This window comes from Pinus tabuliformis, chromosome 5_2 (assembly GCF_031772625.1).
Source record: "Pinus tabuliformis cultivar Carrire ecotype Pingquan chromosome 5_2, CPIR1, whole genome shotgun sequence".
In the NCBI taxonomy this organism is placed as follows: Eukaryota; Viridiplantae; Streptophyta; class Pinopsida; order Pinales; family Pinaceae; genus Pinus; species Pinus tabuliformis.
The window spans coordinates 444336623-444359540 of record NC_142306.1 but is presented as its reverse complement, the minus strand read 5'-3'; the positions used below and the strand labels follow the sequence as shown (position 1 = coordinate 444359540).

Here is a 22918-nt window from a genome sequence, read left to right as displayed (position 1 = left end):
ATTGTTTAAACACATACCCACTTGTAGATCTTCTCTAATCCAGATCTCCAGCCCAGTCTGCATCAACAAAGCCATGGATGTCCAAAACTTTCTCCAATCCTGGTCTTCCTTGGTAGCACAGACATAATCACTAGTGCCACGGAAATACCTAAAAACTACTTCACTGCTGTCCAATGCTCCTTCCCTGGTCTTCACATAAGCCTGCTCGATACTCCCACTGCATGTGCAATATCTGGTTTAATACATCAGGGTATTGATTGCACTTGCGTATGGAACATGGGACATGTCCTCTTCCTCTTATTTTGTCTTGGGACATTGTTCAGCAGATAACTTTTGTCTCGACATACTTCCTCTGGTTTAACCAGAGCTTCCTCTTTGCCCGATCTTGTTTAATTTCCATGCCCAAAATATAGTTTACAGCACCAAGACCCTTCATGTCGAATTTGGAGGACAATTGGGTCTTCATATCCTGGATAATTTCTTTGTCATTTCCAATCAGCAACATATCATCTACATACAAGACAAGATAAATAACACGGCCACCAATTGATTTAAAATAGTGATCTGCTTTGCTTCTAGTGAGGCCAAGTCCCCATATATATGTATCAAATTTCTTATACCACATCCTTGGTGACTGTTTTAACCCATACAAAAACTTTTTTAACCTGCATACTAGTTCTTTCTTACCCTTCACTGCAAAGCCTTCAAGTTGCTTCATGTAGATCTCTTCTTCCAGGTCCCCGTGAAGAAATGTTGTCTTCACATCCATCTGTTCTACCTCAAAATCAAAAGCAACAGCAACAGATAAAAGTAATCTAATAGAAGCTACCTTGGCAACAGGAGAAAAAATATCACCAAAATCAATTCTCGACACTTGGGAATAACCTTTTGCTACCAACCGATTTCTCCACCTTGCCTTCTGCATTCATCTTCTTCTTAAACACCCATTTGCTTCCAATGGGTTTCCTTCTAGCCGGCAACTCCACCAAATCCCAAGCCTCATTTTTGTCCAAAGATGCCATTTCATCAACCATGGCCTCTTTCCAGAGTTTACCATTCTTTGAGTCTACTACCTTCCTTACAGTTCTGGGATCAACATCAATAATAGATAAAGCAAAATTTAAACAGAAAGTAGATGGACTATACCTTCTGCATTCATCTTCTTCTTAAACACCCATTTGCTTCCAATGGGTTTCCTTCTAGCCGGCAACTCCACCAAATCCCAAGCCTCATTTTTGTCCAAAGATGCCATTTCATCAACCATGGCCTCTTTCCAGAGTTTACCATTCTTTGAATCTACTGCCTTCCTGACAATTCTGGGATCAACATCAATAATAGATAAAGCAAAATTTAAACAGAAAGTAGATGGACTATACCTTTCTGGTTGCCTTCTTTCTCGAACTAAGCTTTTCATAGTTGGAGTTTGTAGCTCTTCATCTTCTGATTCTTGTTTTGCTATAGAGTCTGATTTTTTCTCCTTTAGCTCAAACTCTATCTTCTCAGGTTCCTTTGGTAGGACTTCATGTTTAATAATATATTTCACCTCTCTAAACACTACATCTCAGTTGTACACAATCTTCCTTGTTTTTGGGTTCCAAAGCTTATAACCTTTTAAACCATCCTTATACCTAATAAAGATGCACCTTTCATATTTACTATCCAGCTTGGTTCTTTTCTTTGGAACATGTACATATGCATCACAACCAAATACCCTCAGATGTGAAAGAGAGGATTCCTTACCAGTCCATACCTCATGTGGAGTCTTATCCTCAAACCCTGATGAAGGTGATCATTTGACCAGGTAACATGCAGTCTCCACCGCCTCTGCCCAAAACTCTTGTCCTAACCTAGCACCACTGAGCATGCTTCTTGCCTTTTCCATCAATGTCATGTTCATTCTTTCAGCGACTCCATGTATGGAGTAGTCATTTGTCGTGTTATACCACACTTCTTACAAAACTCTTCAATTTTTTTCTTGTAGAACTCTCCACCATTATCTGTCCTTAGCACCTTTATCTTCTTCTCTGTCTGGTTTTCCACCAGAGCCTTAAATTCTTTAAACTTGTCAAAGACTTCAGATTTCTTCCTGAGGAAATATATCCATGTATTCCTTGAGAATTCATCTATAAATGGTACATAGTACACAGAATTACCCAATGATGGAACCGACATAGGTCCAAACACATCATTGTGCACAAGCTCTAATATCCCTTTAGCTCTCTTAGCACCAGAGGGCAAACTCACCCGATTATGTTTCCCATATACACAATGTTCACAGAAATTGAAATCCAATGAGCAATTAGACATACCTTCTACCATACCATAACCATGAAGTATTTGAAGGCCCTTCTCTCCAATATGTCCAAGCCTTTGATGCCATAGCATGGTCTTTTCTCTAAAGACCACTAGATTTTTTGCTCCACTTTCACGAACCATAGAATTGTTGCATCCATCAATAATAGTACTACCCAAAAGTTTGTACAAAGTTCCAATCCGAACTCCTCGCATCAATACCAGTGCTCTCTGAACCATCTTGCAAGTATCTTTCTCGAACACTATTTTTACACCTGCATCATCCATCTTGCTTACAAAAACCAGATTTCTGGCCAATGCAGGAATATACAGAACACCCAGACATGTTCTAATCCTTCCACCTTGCAACTTCAGCTTGACTTTTCCGCGTCCCACAATTCTAGCCTTCTTGTCATCCCCTAAAAAGACAGCACCACCATCATATTTCTCATACTCGCAGAACCACTCCCTATGGGAAGTGAAGTGAAAGGATGCACCTGAGTCAATCAACCATGCCTCATGATCTACATGTGTACTTGAAGAAGAAGCGAAGTACACATCCCCACCTTCATCTGTAACAGAATGAGCATCATCAAATCCCTTTCCTTTCTGAAGAGCTTTAGATCTACAATCCTTTTCGAAGTGACCTTCCTTTCTACATTTCCAGTACACCTTTATAGGTTTTCTTGGAGATTTAGATCTCCTTCTAGATTTAGATCTCCCACTCGAGGACTTATTTTTGTTTATGTTCTAGGACCGTCCTCGTACAGACAAGACATCTACATTCTAGCCCTCCATATTTTTCTGTCTCATCTCCTCTGACAGCAAGGATGAGACTATTTCATCAAACTTCAAGGTAGTTGTATTGCTACCTATTGTAACAACCAGACTATCCCATGAATCTGGTAGAGAACACAACAAACTGATGCACTTATCTTCATCTAAAATTTTAATATCAACATATAACAATTGGCTTGCCATAGTATTAAAGGTGTTCAAATGCTCTATCACCGAGCCTCCATCCTTCATCCTCAGGTTATACAGCTTTTTCCATAGGAACAATTTGTTCACTAGAAACTTAGATTGGTACAAAGTTCCTAACTTGTCCCACAAAGCCTTCGTCGTAGCTTCCCCTTATACATTCAGAAAACACTGAATCTGAGATACACAACTGTATTGTGCTCTTTGCTTTCCAATCCAACTTCGCCCAATCTTCAACTGACATTGTTGTTGGTTTAGTACCTAGATCTACCGCGATCCACTAATCTTTATCCACCAGCAGATCCTACATCTTGAATTTCCGCAGCTCAAAACTTTGACCATAAAATTTCTCGATCTCTATCTTTCCACTGCTCATCATCTTCTTTCACCGCAAGAATCGATCCCGCAGATCTCCTACTGAACAGGGTCTACCACAAGCCCGAGCAAAACCCCTCAGCAGCAAAGGCGTCCCCTTTAAGTCAAAACAATTCTGATACGAAATGTAGGTTTTAACCTTGTACGGAAATTACTTGCAAATGAATTCTTAAAAACAGAAAATATACAATGGTGAGAAACACAAAACAAATACACAGAGATTTTCCCCTGGATCCCAAAACCGGGACTACCAGATTGATTTTTCATTATATTCCTTTCAATGTTACAATACATATATATACATGTCGAAGCATTCATAAACCCCAATCCATTAACCCTGGATTAGAACATAACCATAGTTCCCTTGATCGGATCTACAAAATACCATGGGCAGAAAACCATCATGCCCAAAACCATGTGCAAAACCCATGCACAAAACCATAGGTAGGTCCGCCCACCTAATATAGGGTCCAAAAAAAAATTCCCAGGGCACTGCCCCGACCCCGTAGAGGGGGGCTACCGCCCCCTACTGCGCTCGGCGCAACGAACATGGGGGGACTAATGCCCCTTGCACATGCGACTAGTCGTGGAAAGAATATAACACACACCCAACATTTTGAGGGCATTGGGTCTCTTCAACACTTGGCAACAGGACCTCTTCTCCTTCTACTGTTGAAGTTATTATTAATGCCATTTTGTTGTTAGGCCTTTGAGAATTTCTTCTATCAAGACAATCTCGAGCAATGTGGCCAAATTTGTCACACCTATAGCATTGGACTTTTAAAAAGTCCCTTCTATTGTTATTGAATGATGGGGTTGGCTTCTTAGGCTTCCATTTGGAAGGTCTTCCTTTCCCTTTTCCTTTCTTCACATTGGCTGCAAAGGCTATAGGCTCTCCTTCTTCCTGTCTCTGGATTCTTCCTCTAGAAATGAGCCTGGATTCTTCTTGAGTGCAATTTCCCAAAAGTTCATCAAATGTAGGAAGCTCCTTTCTACAACTAATGTTGTGATGAATGTCTCCCAAGACATGGGGAGCCCACCAAGAGTCATTTGCACAAGCTCTCTATCATATATGACTTCTCCAATGGAAAGAAATTGATCTCTTATTTGAGAGATCCTCATGAAGTAGGCTGTAATAGATTCATACTTGTTCATCTTGATGTCACGGAGTTGACTCTTCAAAGAGATGATTTGGCTTAGATTGTTGACCTCATACATCCCAATCAATTTGTCATACATCTCCTTTGACTTCTTCATCTTGGACACATAGGTGATGAGATGGTCTCTAAGAGAGTCAATGATGAGATGGTCTGTCTCTAAGAGAGTCAATCAATGTTCAACATGAGATATATCAGTCCAAAAGTACATCCAATAATTAGTCAAAGTCAAACCTTTGACTATCCCAAACAACCAAACCGACGAGAGAGGAATAGTCAAATCTAGTCAAAGATACTAGTCTGCAATTTCGAACGGTGGAGGTACAGTCAACAGCAATCAACGGTATGCAAAATTCAACGGTGAAACTGCCCAGAAAAGTTCGTTCAACCCAGCAATAAATTCGGCCTTCCTTACTTGATCAAACTTCGTCAAAACAATCCTGAAATTCTCTCTGCAATTCAGTCCTGTAGTCAAAGCTAGTCAAAGTGCCTAGAACAGTTCAGTCAAAGTCTCCAAAACGGATAAGAAATTCAGTCAAACTAGATCAAATCAACCCAAGTCAAAGAGAGTCAATGTTGGTCAACGCAATCCCAAAACAGAACAAAAAGTCAACTTCGGTCAAAACAAAAGATGTCCTCCTTCCTTCCTCGCACATGTGAATTTAATCTGTGAATTTCAGATGATGTGATGTGATGGATGTATGCCAAAACGACCTCCAACGAAGGTCTATTTATATGTGTGTGAGGAGGGGTAATTTCCTTAGGTGGGGCCTATTACCACTAAAACCAGCAGGGGACCTAAAAGGGGTTCCTAAAGGGCACCTACTAGGTTAAGGACAACTATGGAGGCTTAGCCCATTGTCACCACTGCTAAGTCTCCCTGCTCTTTACGAACTTTCACCGATGGGAGGAGTCTTGGTAGTGTAGGGATCACTTGTAAAGTATATGTCAATGGATAAGTGTAAAGTGACCCAGGAAACCCTTTCCCAAGTATGGAGTGAAGAATGGAACTTGCTTTCTCTTTAAGCAAGGGACTTGGTCCTCCAAGGGTAAGGGGTGAAGATTGGAGGGATGAGGGAGAAGGAATAGGCTTATAGACGAGGTTCTCAATCCCTATAATCCTTGAGAAACTTGGATTCCCAAATGGTCCTTGACAAATAATCTTTATTGAGAAGTGGGACGACACGAGACCAAGTGGACCCAGTCCAAGTTCGGGGGTGGAATGTAGCAACCAATGATGTTCCTATCCTGGACAAGGTGAAAGGAAAGGACCAAACAATAATATTTACTTCAAAAGGTTAAATTGATCCTGTTGAGTTCTAGCCTTGGGGATGCCTAGGCAAAATTCGATCCTAAAGTCAGGGCTTGGGATTCTCGGAGATTCCACCATTAGAATGGCCTCAAATTTGGAGGAGAGGGAGGGGACCCACCAGCACAGTACCCTATAGGAGATCAAAGTTTTTCCTTGGGTCAATTCCCGGGAAATTGATGCCCTAGGTGACCTTTGAGAGCTAGACGTGGGAAAAAGTGATAAAAGGTGAAAAAGATGAAGGGGATTAAGGGGATTACCACACTTTTTAGGGATCAAAAGCCTAATTCACTTGAGGATATGGAGTCAAGGATGATGATGATTAAGAACTTAGTTTCTTGATCAAGCAGGCCCAAAAAGTCATCTTCATCCAATGTTGAGAGAAAGAAAAGAAAAGTGACCTTCAAGCATTTATACTTCAAAAGAAATGATGCAAGCTTATCGAGGCAAATAATCTCTAGGACATTTCATTCATATAGCATTGGCCCATACACTAAATTAGCGAAAACATGCTCAATGCCACATTTAAACCATGCAACAACTAGCCCTAATTTTAGCAGTATGCAGCAACAAGAATAATAACATCAAAATTTACTTAAAACGTTATAGAGTATATCCAACCAGCATTTTGTTTGCAAGACAAAGCTCCAAGACAAGAAAAATAACCCAAATCCATATGTCAAAATTCATCTATCTCCAAAAAAATATCCTCCAAGGAAAAATGCGAAATTCTCTATGATTAGAGAGATCCCAAGTCAAGTGATGATCCAAATGAATGTATCTAACGTCAATATATAGCCTTCTAAGGAATTCAAATTAGCTTATGGGCCTACATTAGCCCCTAATGATAAAATAATGTGCAAATAAAAGCCCTATTGGTGACAAGCCTACCAAACTAGCTCACAAGTGTAAAAATAAGCCTCACAACAGGCCAAATAATAATATGTACATGTCCTGGGGCCCTTCAAAGGCCTAACAATGTCCTGAAGTTCCATACTGAGGAATGAATACCTCAGAATATGATGGACAAGGGGGTGACCCTTTTTTCTCCAAGTAGTAGACTTGTGGTGCTCCCAGTGGGTTTGAAGGCACATAAATGACCCCATGGGTCTCCATATGCATCGGAGATGCCTGTAGATCCTCTGCAATGGTCTGAGTGGTGGAATGAATGCTGCCATGACATCATACAAGTCCTGGGACACCTGCCAAGAGTGTGGGGCTCATGTGGGGGCCTGCTGGGCATAATGTACCAAGCACATCACCATCATCCCAAAAGTGGATCGCTAGTAGTCTCTGAACATCGATGAAGATCCGTGGAGTGTTGTTTGTTGCTGTGGAGGCCAATGACTCTCTATGCACACCCTATATGTGCCAATGTAGACCTCTGGGGGTTAGGATCCCGTATAGGGAAACGATACCCAAATGGAAACCAGGGCACATAAATGACCCCATGGGTCTCCATATGAATCGAAGATGTCTGTAGATCCTTTGTAATGGTCTGATTGGTGGAACGAATGTTGCCATGACATCGTACAAGTCCTGGGACACCTGCCAAGAGTGCGGGGCTCTTGTGGGGGTCTATTGGGCATAATGTACCAAGCACATCACCATCATCCCAAAAGTGGATCACTAGTAGTCTCTGAACATCAATGAAGATCCGTGGAGTGTTGTCTATTGTTGTGGAGGCCAATGGCTCTCTATGCACACCCTATATGTGCCAATGTAGACCTCTAGGGGTTAGGATCCTGTATAGGGAGACCAAACCCAAATGGAAACCACCTGTAATCCTGCATAAGATCTAATGTGTCCCCTAGGCTTCCAGTACAACCAGTCATTAAAATAATCGGGTAAAAGAGTTTACAAATCATGGATAATAAAGTGGGCACTTCAAAATGGCATGCCCTTTCATAATGGGCTTTGGCATGTGCTAGTGCCTCCAAGCTCCAAAGGGGGTTAACCAAGTACCTTATTAGGTGGTTTCATCCCTTAAAGGGGATAGTATATCAAAGGTACATCCCTCTAATGGGGGTGATAAGTGATAAGTGGAATGGAATAGGGAATGACAGGAGCAACCCTTGGCCGCCTATTGGGGCATAGTGGTAGCTAGATAAGGGGAAGCCCACACCTAGGTATGTAATGTGTAGGAGGGAGCAATCGTGGTACATGATGTGCCCCGTTCTTGATTTTTACACCCTTCTTTATATGCATTTTGCCTTTTATGAATTTTCTTTAATTAACTGCTCGAGGCTCAAAGGATAAGGGCATGATGTGCAAGATATAGCAGTGATTACCCCCTTTTAGGTAGGGCAGTGCATTTCCCTCCAGGGGTTGGGACAATCATGGGTTCTTTTGTAACATCCTTCCTGTGACATGATTAAGATGTCCAGGGATGCTAGCAATGTCCAAAGCGGAAAATTTACGAAAGAATGAATATACATAAATCATATGTAGGAGTCACCAGGGAGAAATTAAAGGTGCCTAGAAAAATGCTTGCTTCACCCTACAAGCATCGACCTTAAAGTTCAATGAAGAACTCGGGCTTCGTTCTTCCAATGGAGTCGCCAATAATGATATGTCAATTTGTCGTATGGGGAACAAAACACACGTTTCATGTCCCCTGCAACGGCGCCAAAAATGTTACCACTCAAACCAACAGGTGACCTAAAATGGGTTCCTAAGAGGGCAACAATGGAGGCTTAGCCCATTGTCACCACAGTTAAGTCTCCCTGCCCTTACGAACTTTCACCGATGGGTGGAGTCCCAGTAGTGTAGGGATCACTTGTAAAGTATATGTCTATGGATAGGTGGAAAGTGACCCTGGAAACCCTTTACGAAGGATGGAATGAAGAACGGAACTTGCTTGCTCTTTAAGCAAGGGACTTGGTCCTCCAGGGGTAAGGGGTGAGGATTGGAGGGTTGAAGGAGAAGGAATAGGCTTATAGACAAGGTTCTCAATCCCTATAATCCTTGGGAAACTTGGATTCCCAAATGGTCCTTCTCAAATAATCTTTATTGAGAAGTGGGACCACACAGGACCAAGTAGACCCAGTCCAGGTTTAGGGATGGAATGTAGCAACCAATGATGTTCCTATCCTAGACAAGGTGAAAGGAAAAGACCAAACAAGAATATTTACTTCAAAAGGTTGAATTGATTCCGCTGAGGTCTAGCCTTGGGGATGCCTAGGCAAAATTCGATCCTAGAGCTAGGGCTTGGGATTCCTGAAGATTCCATGTTAGAATGGCCTCAAATTTGGAGGACAGGGAGGGGACCCACTAGCACAGTAGCCTATAGGAGATCGATGTTTTTCCTTGGCTCAATTCCTGGGAAATTGATGCCCTAGGTGACCTTTGAGAGCTAGACCTGGGAAAAAGTGATAAAAGGTGAAAAAGGTGATGAACACCCTTTTTAGGGATCAGTGCCTAATTCACTTGGGGATATGGAGTCAAGGATGATGATGAGTAAGAACTTGGTTTCTTGATCAAGTAGCCCTAGAAAGTCAGCTTCATCCAATGTTAAGAGAAAGAAAACAAAAGTGACCTTCAAGCATTTATACTTCAAAAAAAATGATGCAAGCTTATCGACACAAATAATCTCTAGGACATTTCATTCATATAACATTGGCCCATACATTAAATTAGCTAAAACATGCTCAATTCCACATTTAAATCATGCAGCAACTAGCCCTAATTTTAGCAATATGCAGCAACAAGAATTATAACATCAAAATTTATTTACAGCATTATAGAGTATATCCAACCAGCATTTCATTTGCAAGACAAAGCTCCAAGACAAGAAAAATAGCCCAAATCCATATGTCAAAATTCATCCATCTCCAAAAAAATATCCTCCAAGGAAAAATGTGAAGTTCTATATGATTAGAGAGATCCCAAGTCAAGCAATGATCCAAATGAATGTATCTAACATCAATATATAGCCTCCTAAGGAGTTTGAATTAGCCTATAATAATGATAAAATAATGTGCAAATAAAACCTCTATTGGTGACAAGCTCACCAAACTAGCTCACAAGTGTAAAAATAAGCCTCACAACAAGCCAAATAATAATATGTACATGTCGTGGGCCCTCCAAAGGCCTAACAATGTCCTGAAGTGCCATACTGAGGAATAAATTCCTCGGAATATGATGGACAAGGGGGTGGCCCCTTGTTCTCCAAGTAGTAGATTTGTGGTGCTCCCAGTGGGTCTGAGGGCACATAAATGACCCCATGGGTCTCCATATGAATTGGAGATGTCTGCAAATCCTTTGCAACGGTTTGAGTGGTGGAATGAATGCTGCCATGACATCGTACAAGTCTTGGGACACCTGCCAAGAGTGTGGGGCTCCTACGGGGGCCTGCTGGGTAGAATGTACCAAGCACGTTACCATCATCCCAAAAGTCGATCACTAGTAGTCTTTAAACATCGATGAAGATCCATGGAGTGTTGTTTGTTGTTGTGGAGGCCAATGGCTCTCTATGCACACCCTATATGTACCAATGTAGACCTCTAAGGGTTAGGATCTCGTATAGGGAGACCAAATCCAAATGGAAACCACCTGTAATCTCGCATAAGATCCAATGCATCCCCTAGGCTTCCATTACAACCAATCATTAAAATAATCGGGTAAAAGAGTTTACAAATCATGGATAACAAAGTGGGCACTTAAAAATGGCATGCCCTTCCGCAGTGGCCTTTGGTATGTGCTAGTGCCTCCAAGCTCCAAAGGGTGTTAACCAAGTACCTTATTAGGTGGTTTCAGCCCTTAAAGGCGATAGTATGTCAAAGGTACATCCCTCTAATGGGGGTGGCAAGTGATAAATAAGTGGAATGGAATACGGAATGAGAGGGGCAACCTTGGGCCACATATTGAGGCATAGGGGTAGCTAGATAAGGGGAAGCCCACACCTAGGTATGTAATGTGTAGGAGGGAGCAATCGTGGTACATGAGGTGCCCTGGCCTTGATTTTTACACCCTTCTTTATATGCCTTTTGCCTTTTATGAATTTTCTTTAATTAACTGCTCTGGGCTCAAAGGACAAAGGCATGATGTGCAAGATATAATAGTGATTACCCCCTTTTAGGTAGGGAGGTACATTGCCCTCCAGGGGTTGGAACAATCAGGGGTTCCTAAATGATGAAGAAGGCTCATATAGAGCCTATGGAACTAGGGTGATGACCATGGATTGGGGTAGACCTCATGTATTGGCTTTTGCCCACGTGCTAATTATTTCTGTCCTGGCCATCTTTTGCATTTTGTGGTACAGTTTCCTGATAAATGTGGCCAAATATGCTTTTTTTCTTTTCCTTTTGGCTGCTTCAACCCCCGGGGCATCTTTCTAGGCCTGGCCCAAGGTGGGGGCAAGGGGATAGGGAGGCTAGCCCTATGTTGACCCAAAACGGAAATGTGGACCCAGATGGGAGAAATGATGAATGGTGGTATAGTGAGTGGAAAGGGAGTGATATATGCGGATAAAGGAGTGGGACCACACACCCAAAGTCGGGGTTTCCCAAGTAGTACCACCCTAGAACCAAATGGTCAATAAAGGAGATCCCACAGCACTAAGATCCCAGGGTAACATCCAAAAGAGATCAAGGGGACAAGAGCACAAACTGAGCCCACCCTTTCCGACAAATCCCCCCATCAATCCATACCCAAAAGTATCCATGATAAGTAAACCCAATTCTCAATTACCAAATGAGAAGACATACCTTTATCAATACATGGGTGAGAGACCACATGGCTGGCTCAGGTGGTAGAGAAATGGCACAACGAGCTAGTATGAGGCTGCAATGCACTGTTGGCTACCGGCTGAGGTTCTCATGGAGAAAAAATTATTTTGGGGATATCACCCACGAAGTGGTGGGTAACAGAGCCGACTTGTCATCTTCCTCTTGGTCGACTTATCAGACACAAAATAGAAAATTCCTTTGACCAATTTGAAATTGCCTTTGAAGAATAATGGTTTCTCCTTGGGGTAGTTGGGCATCTCCTTGGGCAAATTCATCCTATAGCCGCCAATTTTAACAATTGGAAGAACACTTGTTTTCTCATCTTGTCGTTCATGGGATTTGCTCTCCCCTGGGAAAACTCGCAGCCCTATTTCTCCAGATATGGTCAATAGACAGGCAACGGAGGCAAAAATACAGATTTTCCTTAAAAAAATCAACAAGAAAACCTCTATATTCTAGATCCAAGGCATGGATCTAGTGGAAAATGTGAAGAAAAGCATCCATAACGAATTGGGTATCCATGCAAAATTTCAATGCTTGTTATATGAAGGGAAAGTTTTACAAGATTCTTCTTTAATGAATGATTATGGCATCAAAAAGAAGTGGAGTGGAGATTTAGTATTTCCCGTAATACTAAATCTGAGGCTAAGGAGTGGAGCTTTAGGCTCTAGAAACCCTTATGGATTAGTCTCATTCAAGGATGCGGTAAAAGGGCAGGCTTCCACTCCTGCAAATCAGATCCAAAATTTGTCAGACCCTAAATTGTCGAACAAATGGTCCAAGCTCCAACCATGGAAGTTAAAATCAAAGAGGTCAACTTGCTTTTTCTGATCTACAATCCATGGCTATAATATGCAGGTTTAATGGTTTTTGTCCAAGATCTGAAGATTTACACCAGTGAGTCTTTTCTTCCTAGACACCCAACTGCAACATTTACTTATGTTCCAAAGGTTTCTTCATAGTGGAATTTGAAACACAAAAAGAACTAGAGAAAGTCCTAAATGACGGGCCATGGTTCTGGGTTAGGGCAGGACTCTTTATTATCTCATGGTTCCCGGATTTCGATTCCACAAGTATGGTGGTCACAACAATGTGCATTTAGGTGAGATTACCAAACCTCCCTCTCCCTTTCTAGCACCATCAAGTACTAGAAGATATTGGAAATACTTTGGGAAAGTTCAAAAAATGGGTCGAGACAGAATAGAAAAAGGTATCTTCACTTTTGCTAGAATCTGTGTAGAGAAGGACCTTAGTAAAGGTCTATCAGATTGAATTCATCTTAAACATAAAAACTTTCAATGGACCTGTTGTCGCACAGATTGTCTAAGCAGCACAACAACGCTCAGACCGAGGGATGTCACCCTGATCCCCGATCTCTCCATTTAAGTTGTCTCCCTAGGCTAAGGGGGGTAGACCCTTTGGGATAAAAGAAAACCAACTGGCAGTCAGTTGGGTTGGGAGACACAGCAAAGCAATTTAGCACCTGATTGACTTTAGAAATGAATGTACCAGTGCCTTATGGAGTTAATGATTAAATGATTACTTATTAAATGTTGCAGAAATATGAACCTTTTTAAAACAATCATTTATCATCAAATATCCCAAGCAATACAAGCTATTCAATAAACTCACAATGCTTTAATAATGATCCAGCGATTAAATTTCTAAAAATTGAATGCTTTAAACAATCACACAATTTAAATGCTAACGAATTACCACTTTCATATAGCTAACTTTTAAATAAACATTTAAGTGCATTTAACTATAGAGAAGTGGAACATAGATACCACAAAAGACACCAAAAAATGAATTTTCAATTTTTAGTTAAGCTTTTCAAAAAAAAAAAAAAATTTATATATTTTTATATTTTTAAATAAAACTAAACTAAACTAAGCAAAAACTAAACTAAATGAAATTTAAAATTATTAAAACTAAATCCTAAAATCAAATAAATCTAAAAAAAATCAAAGCAAAATATGAAAAATCTAAAATTTAAAACTTTTAATGAATTTTTTTTTCTCTTTATATATATATATATATAATGATTAAATGAAAATCTAAAAAATAAATCAAACCCTAAATATTAATCTAAATCTAAATGAAAACAAAAATTTAAATCTAAATCTAAACCAAATAAAGATCTAACCAAGAAAAATAAAATGAAAATCGAATATATCTAAACCCCAAACTAAATTAAAATGGATATATAAAAAAAATGGAAAACTAAACATAACCCAAATACACATACGCTAAATAAAAAAAAAGAACGAGTTTGTTGTTTGCTTGTTGTATGCAGGTGTGCGTGAGGGAGAGAAAACGCGAGGAAGCCAAGGGATTCGAGGAGGCTATGTGCTGCGGGGTCGACTTGAAGGCCGAGGATGGGAGGGATGCACGCAGGTAGAGAGACAGCAAGGGTCGCGTGAGGAAAGAAGGGAAGTGCGGGTTGGTTTTGGCAGGTGGACAGTGTGGGAAATGGCAGCAGCGTGAAGGAGAAAGGAGGTGGCTGCGTGAAGGGAGAAAAGCAGAGAGGACAGTCCTGGCAGCACGTAGAAAGGCGTGGACAGTGTTTGGCAATTCGTTTGCAGGTTAGCGTGGAAAGCGAGGGTGGTTTGCTACGAGGAATTGGAAAATCGATGGCAACTGAATGTGGAGCAGCGTACAGGCTTATGGCATCTGCAGGGATGGTGGATCGAAGGGTATGGAGGATCGAATGTGGATATATTTTGAAGGTGAAAGGGTTAAGAGAGCAGGTGAGAAGGAATGCGTGGAGAGAAAGAGAGTGAAGGCAGCGTTGTTGAGGAGCGAAAGAGATCACGCAGAGAGGGAAAAGCGTTTTGGATACGGTAGGCAGCGTAAAGATGGCGTGAGGCAGGCGGAAAGGGAAATAGAGCGAGACTGCGTGGATGAGGGTGGCAGATGTATTGGCAGCAATGGACGCAAGGATTTGAGGGTGGCTACAGCAGCAAAGAAAAATTTCTAAATCTGCCAGAACGATAAAAACAATCTTGAAACCCTCAGAAGAATATCCGAATTCCAGAAAACGGATTTCACACATGTACTTCGGATTTTTTCAATGAAACCCCAGGCACCCCAGGCAGCAGCAGACAGATGGCCTGGAAAACCTTGAACCTTTTCAGAAAACTTGAAAATCTTTTGAAGAGTATCCCTGCAAAAATGATGCTGAGGCCAGATCTTACCCTCCAGGGCCTAGATCTGGTTTTAGAACAAGATTATATCTTCAGATCTGAAACCTGTAACAACAAAAACAAACACCCAGAAAAAAAATGTGCAAGAAACAAAACTAAAAACCCTCAAACCAGCTAAATAATTACAGTAATTACAAATTAAAGGCTCTAAATAGCCAGATTTATCGTTATGCCACAGAAATATTTTCAGAATTTTAAACTTAATGTGAGGTGCTTCAGAAAACCCTTCATGCATCTGCAACAAAAATTCTAATGATAAGCCCGGGATTAAAACTGGTTGGGCTCTTTCAGAAAACGCAATCCAGGAGTTGGTTGGTTCAACCGAGAACTTCCCCTAACGCCCGGTAAACTCAAAATTAAGGATATCTTGCACAGCTTAAATCAACCATTAACATAGAGGGAGAAAACAACAGTGAAATTCAGATCAAATGGAGATACCTGCCATTATATTCATAAATTAAATTATCATTCAAACCCTAGAGATCAGACAAGATACATGTGCCTAAATCAATCTTCATCAAGCTATCATCAATGGCTAAAACTCAATTTATGCAGAAAAATAAAACATCTTACAGCATTTCCAGAAGAGTAACACCAGCAAAATTTCAACCCCAAAGTCTTTCTTTATTGCACAAAAAATGACTACAAGAGAGCTTTTTTTAGCACACGACTCTAAGATCCGATGATCTCAAATGACCCCTGACACCCTATTTAAAAGAAAATTTCCCAACGGCTAATTCAAGTGATCCATGTCAAAATGATCTCGACCATCGATGAGGATCAAAATCCCTTTTAATCTCATCCGTTGAAATTTTTAAATGCATTTTAATATATTAAAAATTTAAATTTTGCATTTATTTTCTCAAAATTTTATTATTTTATTATCTTATTTTTTTAAATATTTATTTTTTATTTTTTATTTATTTTTAAATTTTATTTTATTTTTTATTTTTTTAGTTATTTTTTAATTTTTTATTATTTATATCTTTTATTATTTTTATTGGACCCTCAAACTTAGCCTTTGAAAAATCACCTAGGACCTAGGATTCATGAAGGGATAAAACATTTTCTAACCCTCAAGACACTTTACATCATGACTTTTACAATTTTACATCTCAAAGGGGAAAACCCATTTGACATAGACCCTCATAGACTACCCAGTTCTGCAACACAAATATAATCTAGCAGATCAAGCAATTTGAAATAACCTAACCGAATAATTAAGATTATTTCCAAATAACTTTTACATAGACTCGAGGCACACTAGGATTCCCCTAAGATTCTAATGACAAAATCCATTCCGGCTTTGGGGTTAGGCTGAAGGAAAACTCTGCCAACCATGGGTCGGTGAGACAAAAAACCTTCCGGAACATAGATTATTACTAGAAAATTAGGTTTGCCTAGCCAATTTACATACATGACTCAGATCTGCTAAAATTATTTACAATTTACACATGCAGACTAAGTTTACAACATAACATGATCGGGCTGATGATGACAGTCGAATGGCACGGACACGTCGATCAAGTGCTATCCCTTTTGCGAAAAAAGGGGGTGTACTGCTATGGATAGTTGACACGTAGTGGTCAACAGGACCCAAGTATTAAATTATGAGAATGCAGCATTTAGATGTCAAATGTGTTTTCAAACTAGACACTTGCACAACACTTGCCCGCAGGCAAAGAAGACCCCAAAAAAGAAAAAGAGGCAGGTCCATAAGCCAAAGGGATCGCAAATATCTAGTCCTACCCTTTCGAAAGAAGAAGAAGAGAATGTGGCGGGAAACCCAACTCGGGGACCACATGCACAACATGGTAACAAGGCAGATGGAGGGGGCAGGGACCAATCAAGAAATGCAACACACATTCAAAAGGATATTGAACTAGTAGAGATCAAAGCAACTAAGCAGCAAAAAGAGGAATCACTCAACAAATTGGGTATAGGGGGTATAAAGAGAACACATGTATCTAAGAGCTCAGACTCAGACAAAGAAGTCCCTGTATAGACAGCTGAAAATGAATTATCCATAGTAACAATTGGACCCAACCAAGGAGTTTGGCAAAAGGTTTAGAAAAAAGAAAGGAAAAAAGGGCAAATTAATTGATTTTTATCACACTTAACTTAGCAAGCTTTATGTAGTTTTTTATTTTTTTACTTTTTATTGCTCATTAGCCGAAAAGTTGACATCATTGAATGCTTAACAGCATCTCCAGAATATAATTTTGTTCCTTGTTTTTCAGGTTGAATAAAATTACAATTTTTCCTCGAAAAAAATAATTGATTTTAATTATTGTACTTTTCCTAAATTAAACTTAGGAAAGAAGACATAAATCACTAGAAGAGGCAAATAATGTCTTCCACATGCTAAAACACCAAGCTATTGTAGAAAACCTTCCGATGCTACTCACATCAACAACAAGTCTTACAATCATACAAACATAACCATATAGACCATACAGACAAGTCATACAGTTGTATAGCAAGTCGCTTACTTCAGGGTGATTTATTGACCATGCAGTAAGTGGTTTTCGGAATACTATGGAGGTTCCCTTGTAAGTTTTACAAAGGAATGAAAAGTTGAATTTGAAGGAGAAATTACTTATGTGTGAAAATGTTTTTATGCTTCCATTATTTAACTTCCAGCTATTGTGTGATTGGTGCTATGGTATGAATTTAATTTCTGCATTGATTAAGTTCAGCAATTTACTTGTTTAGTTGAGTTCATAAGGGCATGAATACTATGGAGGTTCCCTTGTAAGTTTTACAAAGGAATGTAAAGTTGAATTTGAAGGAGAAATTACTTGTGCGTGAAAATGTTTTTATGCTTCCATTATTTAACTTCCAGCTATTGTGTGATTGGTGCTATGGTATGAATTTAATTTCTGCATTGATTAAGTTCAGCAATTTACTTGTTTAGTTGAGTTCATAAGGGCATTAGTCATCCAGGTTTGGAATTTTCACATCAACTCCCAACTGCCCCTTTTGTGGACACCTTGAGAACTCCAAACATTTGTTCTAGCTTTTGTGTCTATGATGATTCAATGTGGACCTCAATCACTCAAAAGCCAGCTCCTCCTCACCTTCATTTCATGGAAGGCATGGAGGTTTCCCTTTTAAGGGATAAATTGTCTAGGTCATTGAGCTTCAAACAAGATGGTGACTCATTAGAATTGAAGTCTTATTTCTTATTGGAAAGAAAAGGAATGCTTCTAGGATTGATTAGACCACCATGTATAGTGTTCCTCTCATGTTGATAGCCCATTAATTTATCCTAATCTCTTTATGCAGATTCTAAAAAGTGGAGCTACACCTAGTGCATTTGCAATAGTTGTTGGAGTATTGTGGGGGAGCTCTTTGCACTGTAAGCAATAAGACCTCCTGCACTATTCCCATGCTCCAGGCAATCACATGTCCATGATTGGAGGTTGGGGAAAAAAGTTGGTCGAGTAATGTGAGAAAGGCATGAGCAATGCCATAGCCAATATCGTAGCCCTACCCCATGGCCTTTGAATGAAAAAAGTAATGTGGGAAAGGCATGAGCAATGCCATAGCTGATCTCGTAGCCCTACCCCATGGCCTTTGAAGGAAAAGTTATTGATTCTTGTCCTTGCTATCTTAAAGAATGAGAAGTTACTAGAGAATGATGGTTGGAGTCCTGCTAAGCTATCCAATAATGAGTAGGGGCCCGCCCAAATGACAAAAATGATTATCCTTGAGATGTGAGTCTGATCGTCTTGATTTTTATAAAATTGTGTAATTGCCTTTTTTTGTACCTTAATGGAAAAACCCTATGGATGATGTTTTTAAATGCCAATTGGCTATGAAGGCAGTTGCTTTACTTCTTATTGTTTGCTTCTCAAGCTAGAAATCAATGGTGAAGTGGTTAGCTACTTAGCCTGCAAGAATCCAAATTGGACAGCTCACAGACTATATTTATGTTTGTCTGAAAAAAGAAAAATAAAGAAATATACTTCTATTTCTATTAACGGAATATTATGTACAAATCAACAGATATGCCACCGCCATGAGGCAGAATCTAAAGTAATTTAATAAACCCCTATCATTAAAGACTTCAACCAGATTTCTATTTAAAAAAGGCATAACCCTTGTGGTAAAGCAATGCAGCAGCAAGCAAGTGCCACTGCAAAGGGTTTCAGTGTATGAGGTACAGGTTTGAAACCCATCAACAACCTGTTTTCCAGTTTACCGCTTTTGTGCAAGATCAATGCAATGCAAAAAGCATGAATTTCAGATATTGACTCTCTCAAAGCAGACATGTTCATCTCATTGCTTACATAGGAAGGGGCATGAGCACCCTTACTTTGGCCACAAATGTTTGATTTTATAATGTATCCTCTTTTATTTAGTAATGAAATAGAAGATGCATACGCATTTGGAGCTCTGACTTGGTTTTCAGAGGAAAACTTATCTTAAGCATCAATCTCAAATTTGTAAAATTACTATTGGGTTTCATTCAAGGCAGTAATTTGACGTCCCACAGGATGTATTTGTGGTTTCAACAGTATTTGACGATTGTCATTAAATGTGAAACAGAGAGTTACTGACCTGTTATAATTAGAAAATTGTAGATTTGAGTCTTGACAGGTCTACATATACATAGAGCCTCAAATTTCCTTTCCGCAGCTTGAATCTTAAATTAATTGTGTAAGATGCACTAGTGGAATGGCACACTACTAGAGGAATGGCACGGAAAGTACTTGTATTTAAGACTGGATGTTCACCTCCCCTGCAATAGTAGAGTAATGGCTTCCCTGGTTGCCACTTGCAAGTTGGAAAGGAGTTGGAAATCCTTTGCAGGGCAATGTATCTTCAATTGATTGCTTACATTGAAGTTGAATGGCTTCGAGGGTACTTGTATTTGGGACTGGCATTTCACCTCCCCTGCAATAATAGACTAATGGCTTCCCTGATCACCACTTACTGCTGCCAATTTGCAAGTTGGAAAGGAGTTGGAAATCCTTTACAGGCACGGTGTTGTCAGTTTAAACGCTTTTAAAATAATCCACCACCTCCATAATGCACATCATCCCGACAGAGTACCACCCAATAGAAAGAGGAACCTAGGGTTTTGGGTTTAGTCAAGTTACGTTTGTTCCACAGGTCAGCAGTTCAAATCCATGGAGATGATGAATCCAAGGTGTCAAATAAAAATAACCATGGAGATGCTCAATCGAAGATGTTAAATAGACGTAACCATTAGGAAGGTGCTAGAGGGGAGGATTGGTGTATAACTTTACAGCAATGTAGTGCCTAAAATGGCTGAGATTTTGAGGGCTCTTCATTAGAGAAAAAGACATTGACCCATTCCAGCTTACCATAAAGTAAGTTGACCTCTTTAAGGGCGATTGGTCAGTTAAGTGTGCATTTGTATAATTACTCACACAGTTAGAAGCTTGATTTCTACTTTTTAAGCAGCTTTGGCCTTTCTTGGTTTCCAGCTTACCATAAAGTAAGTTGACCTCTTTAAGGGCGATTGGTCAGTTGAGTGTGCATTTGTATAATTACTCACACAGTTAGAAGCTTGATTTCTACTTTTTAAGCAGCTTTGGCCTTTCTTGGTTTCCAAAGGAAAAAAGTAGAGAACAGAGGGCTATGGAAGCTTCAAAAAAACTCTCCATACCATGATTTTTAAGATTACAAATAAAATGTAAGCATTCTTTGTTTCTTCCACGCACGATGAGAATGTGTTGATAGAGCAAAAAGCATTTTGGCAATGAGAATGTGTTGATAGAGCAAAAAGCAATTTGGCAATCTTTATAGGCATGGATGTCTATTCCTTGTACAAAGTAATATATTGATCACTATACCAGTACGTATCCAGATTCCAGATCAGTGAGGATCTGTGGGGCCTCACCCTGCCACACAAGATCTCAGCAGCAATTCGGTCTTAGATCTGTTCCTAGGAGACAAACTAGGTCCTCCAGCATTCAGCAGTGTGTGAACCCCCATGATATGATTTAGTGGACAGTCTGCACTTGCCATTGGCTCTTCATCAGGCCAACAGACTTTGTTGAGTTTCTTCAGTGTTATTCATTCAGCCTCAGATGTTAGGAGAGATGGGTCTGATCCTCAGACCTATTAGCTCCTGGATCTTCTCTGCTAGGGCCAGATGTTGATTTACTTCATGCATTGTATCTTTGATTTACTTCATGTATTGTATCTTTTATAATAGACCGTTTGGTTTTCCAGCTTTGTATATACATTAGTGTACTCAACAGTCCCTTTGACCTACTTTGTGGTCATTAGTTGGACATAAATATAATTATTTTATCTTCTTTTATCTATAGATTCAAATTTTCAGTGGATTGGTAAAAACCCAGTGTTATGACTACTCAGCAACCAATTTAAATTTCGGGGTATTGTTATCATAGATGTAAAAGTTAGGATGAACTGGTGGTTTTTAATTTCATTTTCATGACCTCACTATTTCTAACTTGAATGGCCTGTAATGAAAAAGGTTATACTGCCTCGTTACCTATTGAGCTACTTTCTGTTTGGCTCGTTAATATTTGTCATCAAACAAATAGAGTTGCGAGAAATAAAGGTATGAACTGACAGTAGATCCTTCTGTTACGTCCCACTTCTTATTTTTCAATGGAAATGGGAATCTCTGGACAGATAAGAACATACGCCAGTTGGGCATTTGGGTACTTACAATTGCATCGTTTTCGCCATTAATAGACCATTTGGTGATGTCCCCTTGATGAATAACTAGCGTGCAGGAATCCCTCAATTTGTACGTGACAGTCTCCGTATCCTCGCTCGATCCACCTGCCATCTTGATAGCCTGTACAATAGCAGAAGAATGGAGCTGGTTGAACTGGTTATTAGGTATCTGCCAATTTGTCGGATCCTTGTAGGGATTCCAGGGATGAGAAAAGATCGTAGGCCTAGATGAATCTGCTACTATCGTTTTATGGCGGACCCACATGGTATGCTGGCCAATATTCTCGGTTTCGGTGCCAAACGGTCCAACAGAATCAGTAGCAACGGCACATTTGGTTGTTTTGTAATACGATCGATGTCCCCAATGGTGGAAGGCTGTTGCCTTTTGCATTCTAAGACAGCGCAGGTAACTTAGAGAATTCATGGTGTGTTTTCCGGGCCGTTTTCGAGCACACAAAATGAGAAAATCATGAGATAGAATGACAGGGAACACTGGAAAATTATGGGTTTAGTTACTAAAACAGATGTAGAGAAGTAGAGTTATGGAATTGGAAAATGATTAAAGTGTTTTTTGATTCCTAGTTTGTCTAGTGATTTTATATGGGTGTGAATTGTGCGCTAGCAGCACTCTCGTATCAAAATGGAAACAAATTGAGAAAATCCAAAAATCTTTGATCATGAGCAAGTTCGAAATAAAAAGTTCAATACCTTATGAGATAATGTTGAGTGAAACAGGAGCAACTCCCATTGAAGCAATTGGTTATAATGTTGAGTGAAACAGGAGCAACCCCCATTGAAGCAATTGCTATGGTGAGACTTATAAGATATTTAAAAAGAATTGAGCAAATGAGAGTAGGTAGATGTTCTAATGTTACTTCAATGAAGGCACGAGTGAAAGAAGAAAACATGGATGAAACAAAACTACACAGGGATGCAAAAATGGAATATCTACATCAATACCTATCCCACAAATAGAAAGGAGCTAAAGGATTTTGTTATGGAGAAGTTTCGTAAAAATGTATGAGGAAAAGAGTTGGGTAGAAAGAAGAAATATTACATTGAGGAATTCAATATTACATTGAGGAATTCAACCCTACGTGTAATCTACAACAAAAAGAGTTAAAAAGAGTTCATTGGGGCTAGCATTTCATGGAGGGAAAAGGTTCTTATTGCTCAATTCAG

General features: G+C 39.8%; 1 protein-coding gene across 1 annotated transcript in view; it reads right to left on the bottom strand.

Moving 5' to 3' along the window:
* The window catches only part of LOC149159577 (uncharacterized), a 238248-nt gene extending 215977 nt beyond the window's left edge, over positions 1-22271 (bottom strand). The window contains exon 1 of the mRNA XM_089436515.1: positions 21726-22271. Within this exon, the coding sequence (XP_089292641.1) occupies positions 21726-22160 (435 nt within the window). The 5' untranslated portion in view covers positions 22161-22271. The remainder of the gene's footprint in view (positions 1-21725) is intronic.
* Positions 22272-22918: the final 647 nt, after the last annotated feature.